This window comes from Pantherophis guttatus, chromosome 2, assembly GCF_059756535.1.
Source record: "Pantherophis guttatus breed Tessera chromosome 2, ASM5975653v1, whole genome shotgun sequence".
In the NCBI taxonomy this organism is placed as follows: Eukaryota; Metazoa; Chordata; class Lepidosauria; order Squamata; family Colubridae; genus Pantherophis; species Pantherophis guttatus.
This window is the reverse complement of record NC_142064.1, coordinates 247996441-248013038: the sequence shown is the minus strand read 5'-3', so window position 1 is coordinate 248013038 and position 16598 is coordinate 247996441. Positions and strand designations below refer to the sequence as shown.

The 16598-nt window shown below is 40.7% G+C and overlaps 1 protein-coding gene across 1 annotated transcript in view; it reads right to left on the bottom strand.

Annotated features, from left to right (window-relative positions):
- The window catches only part of LOC117660349 (uncharacterized), a 30064-nt gene extending 16461 nt beyond the window's left edge, over positions 1-13603 (bottom strand). Inside the window, exons 1-11 of the mRNA XM_087885171.1 lie at positions 13510-13603; positions 11782-12383; positions 11387-11501; positions 11192-11259; positions 9963-10092; positions 7990-9663; positions 3917-3927; positions 2153-2743; positions 1757-1871; positions 1562-1629; positions 514-643 (exon numbers count right to left, since the gene is read on the bottom strand). Coding sequence (XP_087741297.1) covers positions 514-643; positions 1562-1629; positions 1757-1871; positions 2153-2743; positions 3917-3927; positions 7990-9663; positions 9963-10092; positions 11192-11259; positions 11387-11501; positions 11782-12273 — 3394 coding nt within the window. The 5' untranslated portion in view covers positions 12274-12383; positions 13510-13603. The remainder of the gene's footprint in view (positions 1-513; positions 644-1561; positions 1630-1756; positions 1872-2152; positions 2744-3916; positions 3928-7989; positions 9664-9962; positions 10093-11191; positions 11260-11386; positions 11502-11781; positions 12384-13509) is intronic.
- Positions 13604-16598: the final 2995 nt, after the last annotated feature.

Genomic DNA, 16598 nt, shown 5'->3' with positions numbered 1-16598 from the left:
TTTCTATATACAAGTACCATAACTCTGAAAATAGCAAAACATTTTTGGTTATAATAATAACTAGCTGAATATCCGTGCTCTGCTACAAAACTATGTGATTGGGCTTGATAAATAAACACTTAGAGTTTGAAAATTAATGAGTAATTATGATTGGCCTCTCCTCTCCTCTTCTCTCCCTCAGGCTATCCCCACAGAAGCCTCTCCTCTCTATCCCCTTCTCTCCCTCAGGCTGGACCCATAGATCCTCTCCTCTCCTCTCCTCTCCCTCAGGAAATAGGAAATATATAGGAAATACTAATGCTCTGATGGTCATTTCGAAAAATCCTTTCTTAGTGAGCACCTAGAAGCCAAGAGGAACATACGTGGCAAATTTCAAGTTTGTAGACTTTATGGTTCTGGAGATTTTATGATTAATGGAAGAGTGGTTTTCTCTTTTATATATATAGATTAATAATAATCAGAAACAAAATTTCTTCCTGAACTCTCCAATTGGACAAAAGGAAACACCCTTACCAAGAGAAGCCACGTTGCTGTAATTTTCCAACATGACTTCCCAATGCAGAACTTTTTGGTCAGGATCCAGTTCAGACCATTCCTCCTCAGAGAAATACACAGCCACCTCCTCGAAGGAGACAAGGCCCTCCTGACAGAGAAAGAGAGTACGCAGAAAGTCCTATTGTTTATAAATTCCCAAAGCAAAGCTATGCACTAAGCTAAATGGCTCCATCCACCATTAGAAGACATCTGGAGAGAATCAACTACACAGATGGGCCTCGGAAACCCCACATATTAATGACTCCAACCCTTCTTGTTTCCAGAAGGAAATGTGTGTATCTCTGTGTGTGGAGGATTTTATGTTTTATTTAGTAAATGGCTCATAGTATACCAAGAAGCTGCAATCCTGTCTATGCTCAACCCCTTCATGAAAATGCTGGGAGAACTCAGCTAGGGATTTGGTTTCTGCTTCTTCTCGGATTGTAGGGAAGTTGCTTCTAGTCTGAGATACAAACTGAATGGAAGTGGAAGATAACAAAGCAGAAGAAATTTCCCGAGGACGACATTTTTAGCTTTTGCAAAGCTGGAATGTTTGGCCTTCAAATTCAGGCACAAATCAAGACGTTAGAATTTACTTTGTAAGCCAAAAGTGCCTTGATTATGTGGTGTTTCAGAACAATTTTTACATTGAGAATTTTCTATTAACTCGCATTGGATTTTAATAGTGTTATCTATTAATCTGCTCCACTTAGTTTTCTCATCACTAGTTGTAAATAAAACATTTTAAAATAATTGTAATTTGCCAGTGTGAATATTTTAAGCATTTTTGCACAGATGCAAGTCAAAGAATTACAAAAAGAATGAGCATCTTGATGGATTATTTGAAAAGGTGTTACAATAATTACATAATTACAATTATCGTAAAAATAATTGGCAACAAGTAGCATTTTTTTTAAAGTACTGGTCTTAAAAAAGATTATTGGAAGGAGACGGGACTATGTGTACACTACCTCTGACTTTCTGAAGGAAAAGGAGGATACAATTCTAATCAATTTCCTCTTCTTACCTGAATTGGAGTTTCTACCACTGTTTCAGCTCCACCATCAAAAAGGCTCAACTTCCTTCTATTCTTCCCTGTGAGGGAGACAGAAGTTTAAACTGCATAATTGATAATGTAGAAGGTGGTGTTCTATAGAAGAGAAGACATACAGAAGATGAGACACCTGAGATCTCTCTGCAGAATGGGAGAGCCCTGTATTACCTGTGATAGTGTCTTGATTTGGATCATCCTGAGAGATCCTCGTGCAAAACATTTTGAGAGATGAATCTGATGGATGTCCCCTTCCCTCAGGATCTCTGATCTCCATCATGAAGGACTTGAAAAAGTAGGCAGGAAACAAGAAGAGGAATAAATGGACAATACATATCGAGAATTGGATTCTTCTTTTTAGAACACCATTCCGAAGCCCCAGAAATCCATCAGTGAGGTTGGAAAGAAGGAAAGGAATGACTATCACAAATAAAACAACAATGTCCTACATGAATTATTTCCACATAGAATAAATGCCAAAGAATTCTGGTAAGCAAGGGTTAAGAGATCAAAAATACGGTTTATTATATTTAACCAGTCCTGAGCTCCCAAATGAAGGTTTCTCACCTGCCAGTCAATGCTCTCCTTCTTCTCCTCCGCCTGGCTCAGAAGGAAGCCTTCCACCAGGGCCACTGCCTGGGAGCTGGTCTCTGCTCCACACTCCCGCACCCAGCTCTCCATCTGCAGGGGTAGAAGGGCCAGGAACTGCTCCAGAACAACCAGGTCCAGCATCTGCGCTTTTGTGTGCTTTTCTGGTTTCAACCATCGACTACAAAAGGAATGGAGTTGATTGCAAAGTCCTCGGGGACCCTCATCCTCCTTGTATTGGAAGCTCCTGAAGTTCCAGGGCTGAACTTCTGAAAGGGTGGTTTTCTCCTCCAGGATCTTCTGCCCAGTTCTTGCACAGATCTCCCCATAGCTCCCAGGCTGGACACCAGAAGGTCCTTTTCCAATTTCCTCACTCGCTAAAGATTGGCTTTTCATTCTTTCTCTGTCCTGTAGTGCACCTCCAAAGGGGTCCAGGGAATCTTGTGGATCTCCAAACACCTTTCTATTCATAGTACCATTCCTGTAGCTACAGGTCAAGCAAGTCTTCCAGCCATCTCTGTCCAATTTTTTGCCTACAGCAGAGGGTATTACAAATGGATTCCCCAATTTCTATGGTATATCTGAGATTAATGAGAAAGCGGAGGATTTAACTGTGAAGAACCCACATTCCAAAATGAAAGAAGTATTTTTTTGAGCTAGTACAGGATTTCAGTGGCATTGAGCACTTAATCCCTGTGCATAAATCTGTGTTTGGTACAAACTTTGAGACTTCACAAAAATACCCAGAATACAGACAGGCTAAGCAACCGTTCACATGAGACACCGGGGTTGGGGATGTCCTGGTTCACTCACCCTCCTAAGAGAAATTGAACTCCGGAGGATCCAACCCTATTTTAGCCTCCTCCAGCACAGAAGGAGAAGGCGGGCACAATCTCCTCCAGTTCCTCCCTTGCAACCATGTTCTTCTTTCCTGCTCCAGTTTTGCCCTCCAAGCTCTCCCCATCTCCGACCTCGGAGCTTTCTCCAGGCTATGGGGGGTGAAGGATTCCCCAGGACCCTCCCTCCTCTCTGGGGATTTGTTCCTGAGCACCGCTTCCCTCTGCCTGCCACTTGCGTGGAGAGGGGCGGCAGGGGAACATGGGATCCGGGATCTCCCACACCAGGACTCAAGAGATTGAACCTGCATGGGGACTTGGCTTCTGCCCCTTCCTTCTCTAGCACGAGCAGCTCTGCACCCCACCCCACCCCGACCCCCCACATTGCACGCGGAGACACACACACACACACACACTCACACCCGCCACTTACCCACTTAAACCTCCAGAGAAGCTCAAAGGGTGCAAAAGAGACGGAGTGTCGCGTCAGATCCAGTGAGGTCACTTCCCTCTCCTTCTCCTATGGGAAATCACCTCTGGCGTTCGCCCTCCGGTGGCCGAATGGTGAATCGCACGGCGTCCGCTTCTCTTTTCTGAGGGACTCGCCTGGTGGATTCTGTGTGCAAGGAAGGTTCTTATGCAAGCGATGGAAACGGTGCATTTTCCATCGGAGCCCAGGAGGAAGGAGGCTGTCGTTTCCTTCCTGATAAAGAATCCGATTTCTTCTGACAGTGCAACACCCATGTGCAGCCTTCCACTTTTAGGAAGGGTTCTATAGAAAGCTTCATCCCTTCACAGAGGGGGCAAAAGAACAGACAAGAAGTACCATTCTTCTTACTCAAGAGATTCAAAATACAGACTCCAGAGTAACATACTTGGAAGGGACCCCGGAGGTCTTACACCATACCTCTGTAAAACCTTATGAAGGGAAACAGTAATAAGGATATAATAAATAATATTATAATATGATATACTGGTATACTAGAATTAGTAGAAACTTGTTATTCTGTAACCATTAGGTTCCTGTAATGCATATATAGCCTTTGTATTTGTATAACACACATAAATTGTACCTTTATATTTGCTTCTCCTGTAACAAGCATATTCTTTTATTAGGCCTCTGTAATGTATCTAGTATTTGTCAAACATATGTTCCTGCCATTTGAGCTGAACCCATATCAATCTTCTTCTTGTTTTTCTTGTGCCATCCAAGAGCATGGTATGTATCTCAGTTGAAACTGCAGACATCATCTGAGGGAAAATTTATACTTCAGCCCTAACTTATACCTTTGATCTCTATAAGCTTGCTCCTTGCAGAACCAGGGGGCCAAATGAGCAATTGGGAGAACAAAGGAATGCTCAAGGAAGATATAATGCTAATTGGGAGGCGTCTATTCCTTTGCAGGGCAACAAGGAATATACAAACCTAAACTAGGAGGCCAGAATTGGGTACTAAACTGATGTGTCTGAGGGTATAAAAAGGACGCCATATCTTCCCCAAGCTGTGGCTATCTCCTCACATGCATTGTATCTGTATGTTCTGGATATAGTCCCATCCATTTTGTTTTTGGACATAAATAAAATCTGCCTCTTTTTGCAAGCCTCATCTTGAGTTTCTCTCTTTGGCATTCTGGTGACTCAAGTATATTTTGGGACCTTACACTTACTTTTCTCACCAATGAACTGCAATTTATTGGATAGAGCCCAGTATTTCAGTCTGTCAAGAAGCTTCTGGATCTTGAGCTTATCTTCTAAATTATTGGCTATTTCCCTAACTTGGTGTCATACACAAATTTGATGAGTTCCCTTTCATCCCCTCAACTAAATTATTAAGTATTTTTAAGATTTCTTTATTCCACAAGTTAATATATACCTGCAGCAACTAAGCTGTTTGAGGCCAAGCTTTCGGCTCAATTACTATATGGCACACAATTTAGTCTGACTCTGGTTATCTGCCATAGGAACTTAATGTTTTTGGTCCAATCTAAATTTTCTACAGCAATTTTCCAAGTTCCTCATTGTGGTTCTAATACAGGGGTGTCAAACACAAGGTACTTAAATCTGGCCTGCGGGGCCGGCCTGAAAATTTCGAAGGACTGGCCTGCAGTATCTCTGCCAGCCAAAATGATCTGCGGGGGGCCACATGCCCCCCTGTGACCTGTTTCTGGCTGCCATAGCCTCCAGCAGCACTCTGCCGGTCAGAAATGGGCCACATGAAGACCCCATGAGGCCCCCACGCTGCCTGTTTTTGGCCTCCCCACCTCCAGAGGCATTCTGACAGGCAAAAACGAGTCACACATTTTTGGCTGGCAGAGTGCTGCAGGAGGACTGGATTGGTCTGGATTACAATTATGTGGCCTCAAGTAAGTACCTTATCTGGATAGAAAACTAGCAAGATCCTATGTTAATACTACAGTTTAATGCCAGATTTTACATACTGTAGGTCAATTTAATGTACAATCAACAATCTCTAATTGACAGCCATTCCTATTTACTACCCTGGATAGATAGATAGATAGATAATTTTATTTCTATACCGCCCCTCTTCCGAAGGACTCAGGACAGTGCAGAGCCAAGTAAAAACACAATACAAATCCCAATTAAATTTAAAAACTATTAAAATTATTACAAGTTGCATTAAAAACCCAAAAATTTAAAACTCCGAATTTAAAACTACTTTACAAAGATAGCCCTGCCTGTCGGAAGAGCAGGGTCTTAAGGGCACAGCGAAAAACTCGGAGGTCAGAGATTGTGCGTATTTCCGGGGGCAGTTCGTTCCAAAGGGCAGGAGCTCCCACAGAGAAGGCTCTGGAAGGCTCTGGAAGAGCCTTCTCCCACAGAGAATTACCCTGGAAATTTACCTTTGCTATTCGATATTGTATTATGTCATTGATGCTATTGTATTTTTATTATTGGTTGAATAATAAAAATACAATGATATAAATAGCTTTTCGACCTGGAAAAGTAATTTAGTATTAAACAATGTTTAAATAAAAAGTTTAGTGCAGCATGAAAAATAAGTCATAAATGTTTGCCCAGTAATATCTGGTAGAAGAGAAAGGAAAATGGTTATTTTATTTCTGGTTTGTTGATCATCTTTCATCATTAATTTTCTAAGCTCTATAATTGGTTAGATAATCTATCTAACCAATTATACCATATATCCCATATTAAATAGTAGTCTGTTTCTCCTTTATCTTTAATTTCCATTGTTAACTTGTCCATTTTGGCGCAATCTAATATTTTCTTTATTACAATTTCCTCTGTGGGTATGTTTCCATTTTTCCAATTTTGTGCATATGTAATTCTGGCCGCTGTTATTACATGTAATAATAAATATTGAATTCTTTTATTATATTTCCCTGTTAGTATGCCTAATATAAATAGTTCTGGCTTTAGGTCTATTTGTTGTTTAATAATTTCCTCTAGCCACTTTTTTATCTTTCCCCAATATTTTTTCGCCGATGGACAGGTCCATCACATGTGTCTGCTTGCATTTCCAACATTCTGGTGACCTATTTGGGAACATTTTTGCCAACCATGCTGGTCGTAAATGCCATCTATAAAACATTTTGCATAAATTTTCTATATACGCTGCTGACATTGTCAATCTATAATTTCTTTCCCGTAGTTTTTGCCAAATATCTAGTTCTATGGTGTGCCCGAAATTTTTTGCCCATGTTATCATAGTTTCCTTTACTGTTTCTTCTTCCATTTTAAAATTCAATAAGTAATTGTAGAATTTTTTTATTAGTTCTCTGATTCTTAAAACTTCAGTGACTTCATGGCCAATATAAAGCATACCAAATAAATAAACTTTAAGCAATGTTCAATTTCAAAAAGATTTTAAAGTGTTTGCAAACAACACTGTTTCTTAGATCAAAAGTGATTTTCCTCTTCTTGAATTAAGGAATAGTATGTATAAGGAAAATGGAATGAAATACTAAAGTTCTTAAAAATTTATATAGCAACGTCAATAAATAATTACAATAAATAATGTAGCCTTTTCAATAAATAACCAATAACTGATCTAACTTTTTCAATAAATAATCAAAAAGCCAAAAATGGCTAAAATCACTTCACTTCAAGACAAAAGAACTTTGCCATTGCCATTCCATGCAATAAATCAGATGAAAGTGATAAATCAGATGAAGTCTCATTGTGAAGGCAATAAAAGTTTTTAATTGTAGTTCATCAAGGGAGTGTATTGGACTTAACAGCATTCAACCTGGCAATTAACATGTAATCTACTCATCCAAAGTAAAAGGCAAAATAGAAAGAAAAAACCCAAGTTACACATGAAAGTTAAATTTTAATAGCAGAAGCAGCACCTCTAAAAATGCAGACAGTGGCCCCTCATGAGGAGCAGAAGTTTATTTCTAAAAAATATATACAGATACCTTCACATCCTGGACATAAACTGTTTCAATTCCTACCCTCAAAACGGTGCTATAGAGTACTGCACGCCAGAACAACTAGACACAAGAACAGTGTTTTCCCGAACGCCATCATTCTGCTAAACAAATAATTCCCTCAACACTGTCAAACTATTTACTAAGTCTGCATTACTATTAATCTTCTCATCATTCCTAGCACCCATCTCCTTCCACTTATGACTGTATGACTATAACTTTGTTGCTTGTATCCTTATGATTTATATTGACTGTTTCCAAATACGATTTGCTTATTTGTACCCTATGATCTATGACCCTATGACTATCATTGCATTGTACCTTATGATTCTTGATGAATGTATCTTTTCTTTTGTGTACACTGAGAGCATATGCACCAAGACAAATTCCTTGTGTGTCCAATCACACTTGGCCAATAAAAAATTCTATTCTATTCTATTCTAAAAATTAATCGTTCATAATTAAAATGAAACATATACAGTTGGGAGGGCCAAACTCAAAAAAAACCTCCTTTCTGAGTTCAGTCGATTTAATAGGAAAATCCATAGATTTAACCTGCTAAATTAGCATACATTTTCACCCAAATCTCTCTTTGTTTCAGAAATTGGCTCCACATCTCTATGGATCCTTTTATGCGTCATAAGCATACCGGGTCGGCTGAAGCCCTTTCCACAATCCATGCATTTATATGGCTTCTCTCCCGTGTGGATCCTTTTGTGGGAAGTAAATTGAATGATACGATTAAAAGTCTTTCCACATTCCATACATTTATATGGTTTATCCCCTGTGTGAATTCTCTTATGTCTCATAAGGGATGAATTTAAATGGAAGTCCTTTTCACACTCCATACACTTATATGGCTTCTCCCCTGTGTGGATCGTTTTATGGGAAGTAAGTTGAATGTCATGACTAAAGGTCTTTCCACACTCCATACATTTATATGGTTTATCCCTCGTGTGAATCATCTTATGTCTCATAAGGGATGAATTTACAAGGAAGCCCTTTCCACATTCCATGCATTTATATGGCTTCTCCTCTCTATGCATCCTTGTATGGGAAGCAAGTTGAACGTTATGAGTAAAAGTCTTTCCACATTCCATGCATTTGTAAGGCCTCTCCCCTGTGTGGATCCTTTTATGAGTTGTAAGATCACTATGTATTCTGAAGTCCTTTCCACACTCCATGCATTTATATGGTTTCTCCCCCGTGTGGATCCTTTTATGGGTTGTAAGATCACTATGTATTCTGAAGTCCTTTCCACACTCCAAGCATTTATATGGCTTCTCCCCCGTGTGGACCATTTTGTGGGAAGTAAGATTACTGGATTTGCTGAAACCCTTTCCACACTCCATGCATTTATATGGCTTCTCCCCTGTATGGATCCTTTTGTGGGAAGTAAGACTACTGGATTTGCTGAAGCCCTTTCCACACTCCATGCATTTATATGGCTTCTCCCCTGTGTGGATCCTTTTATGGGAAGTAAGACTACTGTGGTCACAGAAGCCCTTTCCACACTCAAAGCATTTATATGGCTTCTCCCCCGTGTGGATCCTTTTGTGGGAAGTAAGACTACTGTTGCACCTAAAGCCTTTTCCACACTCCATGCATTTATATGGTTTCTCCCCTGTATGGATCGTTTTATGGGAATTAAGACTACTGTTGCACCTAAAGCCCTTTCCACACTCCAAGCATTTATATGGCTTCTCCCCTGTGTGGATCCTTTTGTGGGAAGTAAGACTACTGTTGCAAGTAAAGTCCTTTCCACATTCCATGCATTTAAATGGCTTTTCCTCTGTGTGGATCCTTTTATGAATAGTAAGAGTCTTGTTTTCACTGAAGCTTTTTCCATGCCCATATGGCTTCTCTCCCATATGAATAGTTTTATGTGATGTAAGTGACCCATTTTCTTGAGAAAGTGTGAAAGTCCAATTGTATTGATTTCCATTGTCTTTGTATATACAATCTTGTCCTTTGTCATGGATCAGATGCTGTCCATTTACATCTAATGTGTCTTTGGATAGTCTTATACCTTTCCCAATATATTTTTTCTTTATTTTACTTGGTTGCTCAAGAAACTGCATCTGAGCCTCAATGGAAGATGAGCTTTCCTTATTCCAATTATTTGACTGATTTCTCTCCTGCCTCTGGAATTTCATTTGCATTTCAAGCTTCTCCGTTACGTCTCCATATCTGAACACTTGGAATGATTCCCTAGACTCTTTATGGTCCTGCCCATTATCACCTTCAAAAGGGAACAGCAATAAAAACAATAGCAAGGTTAGGGAAAAAGATCGATCTGTCAGAATTTATATCAATTGCCTTCTGAGATTTGTTAGATCCAAATATGTTGTATGTTTGGATGCTTACAATGGCATGATATAAGTAACAATAATAATAACAATTTCTATATGCATGTATCATAACTCTGAAAATAACACATTTTTGTTTATAATAATACTAATTAATAATAATCAAACACAGCCTATAATTAATAAAATATCTTCCTGAACTCTCTGATTGAACAAAAGGAAACACCCTTACCAAGAGAAGCCACGTTGCTGTAATTTTCCAGCATGACTTCCCAATGCAGAGCTTTTTGATCAGGATCCAGCTCAGACCATTCCTCCTCGGAGAAATACACAGCCACTTCTTCAAAGGACACAAGATTCTCCTGACAGGGAGAGTACACAGAAAGTCCAGGAGGAATTGTTTAAAAAAATGATCCTATGGTTTATAATTCCCAAAGCAAAGCTATGCACTAAGGTAAATGGCTCTGCTAAGTAGCATTACAGGGTTTATGTGAGAAAACAGACAGAGAAAAGGTTTGGGTTGAAGGAATGTTTTGGGTAGGTTTTATCAATTTTATTGATTTTCCAGAACTGTCAGAGCCTTTCAGTGAAAATTTCCTTTGGATTGATCGATCCGCCATTCATTCGTCCACCATTAGAAGACTTCTGGAGAGAATCAACTGGCAGATGGGCCTTGGAAACTGCACATATCAATGACTCCAACCCTTCCTATGTTTTCAAAGGAAAGGTGGGAATCTCTATGTGTGAAGAATTTTATGTGGCATTTAGTAAATGGCTCATGGTATACCAAGAAGCTGCAGTCCTGTCTATCCTCAACCCTTCATGAAAGTGCTGGGAGAACTCAGCTAGGGATTTGCCTTCTGCTTCTTCTTGGATTGTAAGGAAGTTGTTTCTAATCTGAGACATCAACTGAATGGAAGATAACAAAGCGGAAGAAATTTCCCAAGGAGGAAACTTTTAGCTTTTGAAAGCTGGATTGTTTGGCCTCCAAATTCAGGCACAAATTAAGGTATTAGAATTTACTTTGCCAGCCAAAATTCCTTGATTATGTGGTCTTTCAGAACAATTTTTACGTTGAGAATTTTCTATTAACTCACAAAGGATTTTAATAGTGCTATCTTTTAACCTGTTCCACTTAGTTTTCCTATCACTGATTGTAAACAAAGCTTTTTTTAAAATGGTAATTTGCCAGTGTAACTATTCAGTTATTTTTGAGCATCCTTGCAGAAATCAAACTCAAAGAATTACAAAAAGAATGAGCATCACGAAGGATTACTTGAAAAGGGGTTAGAGTAATTACATAATTACAATTATTATAATAGTAATTGGCAACAAGTAGCACTTTTTTAAAGTACTGGTCTTTAAAAAGATTAATGGAAGGAGGCAATACTATGTATACCAGCTTGATTTTCTGAAGGAAAAGGAGAATACAATTCTAATAAATAAATTTCCTCTTCTTACCTGAATTGGAGTTTCTACCACTGTTTCAGCTCCACATTCAGGAAGGGCCACCTTCTTTCTATTCATCCCTGTGAGGAAGACAGAATTTTAAACTGTATAATTCATAATGTAGGAGGTGGTGTTCTATAGAAGAGAAGACAAAAAGAAGATGAGACAGCTGAGATCTCTCTGCGGAATGGGAGAGCCCTGTATTACCTGTGATAGTGTCTTGATTTGGATCATCCTGAGAGATCTTCCTGAAAAACATTTCTGGAGATGAACTTGATGGATGCCTCCTTCCCTCACGGTCTCTGATCTCCATCATGAAAGACTTGAAAAAGTAGGCAGGAAACAAGAAGAGGAATAAGTGGACAATACATATCAAGAAGTGGATTCTTCTTTTGTGAACACCATTCCAAAACCCCAGAAATTCATCAGTGAGGTTGGAAAGAAGGAAAGGAATGACTATCACAAATAAAACAACAATGTCCTACATGAATTATTTCCACATACAATGAATGCCAAAGAATTCTGATAGGCAAGGGTTAAGAGATCAAAAATACTGTTTATTAGATTTAGCCAATTTGAGTTCCCAAATAAAGGTCTCTCACCTGCCACTCAGTCCTCTCCTTCTGCTCCAACACCTGGCTCAGGAGGAAGCCTTCCACCAGGGCCACCGCCTGGGAGCTGGTCTCTGCTCCACACTCTCGTACCCAGCTCTCCATCTGCAGGGGCAGAAGCGCCACAAACTGCTCCAAAACAACCAGGTCCAGCATCTGCGCTTTTGTGTGCTTTTCTGGTCTCAACCATCGACTACAAAAGTAGTGGAGTTGGCTGCAAAGTACTCTGGGACCCTCATCCTCCTTGTATTGGAAGCTCCTGAAGTTCCAGGGCTGAACTTCTGAAAGGATTGTTTTCTTCTCCAGGATCTTCTGCCCAGTTCTTGCACAGATCTCCCCATAGCTCCCAGGCTGGACACCAGAAGAGCCTTTTCCAACTTCCTCACTCGCTGAAGATTGGCTTTTCATTCTTTCTCTGTCCTGTAGTACAACTCCAAATGAGTCCAGGGAATCTTGTGGATCTCCAAACACCTTTCTATTCATAGTACCATTCCTGTAGCTACAGGTCAAGCAAGTCTTCCAGCCATCTCTGTTCAATTTTTTGCCTCCAGCAGGCGGTGATACAAATGGCTTCCCCAATTTCTATGGTATATCTGAGATTAATGAGAAAGTGGTGGATTTAATCCCCAGTTAAAATATAACATTCCAATGGAAATATATGTTTTTCTCAGCTACGTTACAGTGACATTGAGCATTTAGTCCCTGTGCATTAATGTGTGTTTGGTACAAACTTTAGGATTGATCTCCATCATGGGCTTGGAACACTGACTGAATAAATGTATTTTGGATCATTTTCAGTTGCTTTTTTCTCAGAAAATAGGGCTTGCTTTATAAAAACCTAAATCTGCATTTACTTGCAAGAGGATTTAGGCAAACTCTAACAGGTGAACAAAACATAAAAGCTCACTTAAAAAAAAAATGAAATGCCCAAAGTGACCTGCTTTGGATGTTCCCTTTCTTCAGGGTTTGCTTTTTAAGAGTAAAATTACATAATTACACACAGGCAGATTCCCAAAACATACCCTAAACCCAGGGGCTGAGTTCGCATGAAACACCGGGGTTGGTGATGCCCTGGTTCATTCACCCTCCTAGGAGAAATTGGACGCCCAAAACTTTAACCTTAGACTGTCTACTGTCGACCTCACCCCATTCCTCTTTAAAGGGCGTGCATAAGCGCACCAGCCTGCCTACTGTCCCTTTCATTTGTATCCATCTCATGTATTCATAATTATATCTATACTTATATCTGTTATCTAATACATGCTTGACGAAACAAACAAATTCCTAAGGATCCAACAGTATTTTAGTCTCCTGCAGCACAGAAGGAGAAAGTGGGCAGTCTCCTGCAGTTCCTGCCTTGCAATTATGTTCTTTTTTCCTGCTCCAGATTTGCACTCCAAGCTCTCCCCATCTCTGACCTCGGAGCTTTCTCCAGGCTATAGGGGGCGAAGGATTCCCCAGGACCCTCCCTCCTATTTTGGGATTTGTTCCTGGGGAACGCAGCTTGTCCTGAGCACCGCTTCCCTCTGCCACCTGCGTGGAGTGGGGCGGCATGAGAACATGGGATTTGGGGTCTCCCACCCCCAGGACACAGAAGATTGAACCTGCATGGGGACTTGGCTTCTGTCCCTTCCTTCTCTAGCATGAGCAACTTCTGCCCCCCCGGAGACACACGGAGACACACACACACACACACACACACACACACACACGGCTTACCCTGCCCACCTCTAGTTCTCCTCCCTTCAAGACTTTCCGGCACCCACTTAAACCTCCTGTGAAGCTCAAATGGTGCAAAGGAGACAGAGTGTTGAGTCCTAGACGGAATGCACCTAGTGAGGTCATTTCCCTCCCATTCTCCTATGGTAAATCACCACTGGCATTCGTCCTCCAGTGGCCGAATGGTAAATCGCACACTGCCCTGTTCTCTTTTTAGAGGTTCTCTTTTTAGAGGGACTCACCTGGTGGAAAAACCTGGTGGTGGTACAAAATGAAGCAGAGCATTGGCTGATAGAATTTTGTCAAGAGAATACTATGGTCATAGCAAACACTCTTTTCCAACAACCCAAGAGACAACTCTACACATTGACATCACCAGACGGTCAACACAGAAATCAGATTGACTATGTGCTCTGCAGCCAAAGATGGAGAAGCTCTATACAGTCAGTAAAAACAAGACCAGGAGCTGACTATGGCTCAGATCATGAGCTTCTCATTGCAAAATTTAGGCTTAAATTGAAGAAAGTAGGGAAAAGCACAAGGCCACTCAGGTATGAACTAAATCATATCCCAGATGAATATATAGTAGAAGTGACAAATAGATTTAAGGAATTAGTTCTGATAGACAGAGTGCCTGAAGAACTATGGACGGAGGTTCGCAACATTGTACAGGAGGTAACAACTAAAACCATCCCAAAGAAAAAGAAAGGCAAGAAAGCAAAATGGCTGTCTGAGGAAGCTTTGCAAATAGCTGAGGAAAGAAGGGAAGCGAAAGGCAAGGGAGAAAGAGAAAGATACACCCAAGTGAATGCAGAATTCCAGAGAATAGCTAGAAGAGATAAGAATCCCTTCTTAAATGAACAGTGCAAAGAAATAGAAGAAAACAATAGAATAGGGAGGACCAGATATCTCTTCAAGAAAATTGGAGATATGAAGGGAACGTTTCATGCAAAGATGGGCATGATAAAGGACCAAAATGGCAAGGACCTAACAGAGGCAGAAGAGATTAAGGAGAGGTGGCAAAATTACACAGAAGAACAATACAACCAACCAATATGGGGTGCATATTGGGTTGCTATCAGTTCGCCCTGGATCGGGCAAACCAGTAGTGGTGGCAGCGGGAGGGTCTCCCACCCGCCAGGGCGCTTCTGCCCACGAGCAAACTGGTAGCAATGGGATTTGCAACCCACTACTGATGGGGTGGTCACTGACCTTGAGCGAGACATCCTAGAATGTGAAGCCAAATGGGCCTTAGGAAATCTGAGCAACAACATAGCTAGTGGAGGAGACAGTATTCCAGCTGAGCTATTCAAAATCTTAAAGCACCATGCAGTAAAAGTGCTATGCTCAATTTGTCAACAAATTTGAAAAACTCAACAGTGGCCACAGGATTGGAAAAGGCCAGTTTACATTCTAATTCGGAAGAAAGGCAATGTCAAAGAATGTTCAAACTATTGCACCATTGCACTCATTTCAAATACTAATAAAGTTATACTTAAAATCCTACAAGCTAGGCTCCAGCAATATGTGGATTAAGAACTACCAGAAGTACAGGCAAGCTTTCGAAGAGGCAGAAGAAATTAGAGATCAAATTGTTGAGATCAAGGTTGACTCAGCCTTCCATCCTTTCTAAGGTAGGTTAAATGAGGACCCAGTTTGTGGGGGCAATAAACTGACTTTGTATAAATATACAAAAGTATGAAGGCTATTGCTTAACGCATTGTAAGTCACCCTAAGTCTCCGGAGAAGGGTGGCATATAAATCAAATTTAAAAAAAAAATGCCAATATACACTGGTTCATGGAGAAAGCTAGGGAGTTCCAGAAATACGTCTACTTCTGCTTCATTGACTATGCTAAAGCCTTTGATTATGTGGATCACAACGAATTGTGGCAAGTTCTTAAAGAGATGGGAGTACTAGACCATCTTATTTGTTTCTTGACAAACCTATATGCTGGTCAAGAAGCAGCAGTAAGAATTGGACATGGAACCACTGATTGGTTCAAAATTGGGAAAGGAATCCGGCAAGGCTGTACACTGTTGGCCTGCCTATTTAATTTATATGCAGAGCACATCATGAGAAAGGCAGGGCTAGATGAATCAAAAGTTGGAATTAAGATTGCCAGGAGAAATATCAACAACCTCAGATATGCAGATGATACCACTCCAATGGCAGAAAGTGAAGAGGAACTAAAAAGCCTCTTGATGCGGGTGAAGAAAGAGTGTGCAAAAGTTGGCTTGAAATTCAACATTAAGAAAACTAAGATCATGGCATCTGGCCCTATCAATTCCTGGCAAATAGATGGGGAAGAAATGGAGATAATGACAGATTTTATTTTCCTGGGCTCCAAGATCACCGCAGATGGGGACTGCAGCCAAGAAATTAAAACACGCTTGATCCTGGGGAGGAAAGCTATGGCAAATCTAGATAGCTTAGTAAAAAGCAGAGACATCACCCTGCCAACAAAAATGTGCATAGTCAAGGCTATGGTTTTCCCAGTTGCAATGTATGGCTGTGAAAGTTGGACCATAAGAAAGGCTGAGCGCCAAACAATTGAGGCCTTTGAACTATGGTGCTGGAGAAGACGCCTGCGAGTCCTTGGACAGCAAGGCGATCAAACCGGTCAGTCCTAGAGATCAACCCTGACTGCTCTTTAGAAAGCCAGATTCTGAAGATGAAACTCAAATACTTTGGCCACCTAATGAGAAGGAAGGACTCACTGGAGAAGAGCCTAATGCTGGGAAAGATTGAGGGCAAAAGAAGAAGGGGACAACAGAAAACGAGGTGGCTGGATGGAGTCACTGAAGCAGTAGGCGTGAGCTTAAATGGACTCCACAGGTTGGTAGAGGACAGGAAAGTTTGGAGGAGCATGGTCCATGGGGTTGCGATGGGTTGGACACGACTTCCCAACTAACACCACCACCTGGTGGATTCTTGTGTGCAGGGAAGGTGCTTATGGAAATAGTAGAAACGGTGCATTTTCCATCAGGGCCCAGAAGGAAGGAGGATGTTTTCTCCCGATCAATAACCCTTCTTTATCCAATTGCTTCTGACAGTGTTACACCGATGTGCACCCTTTCACTTTTAAG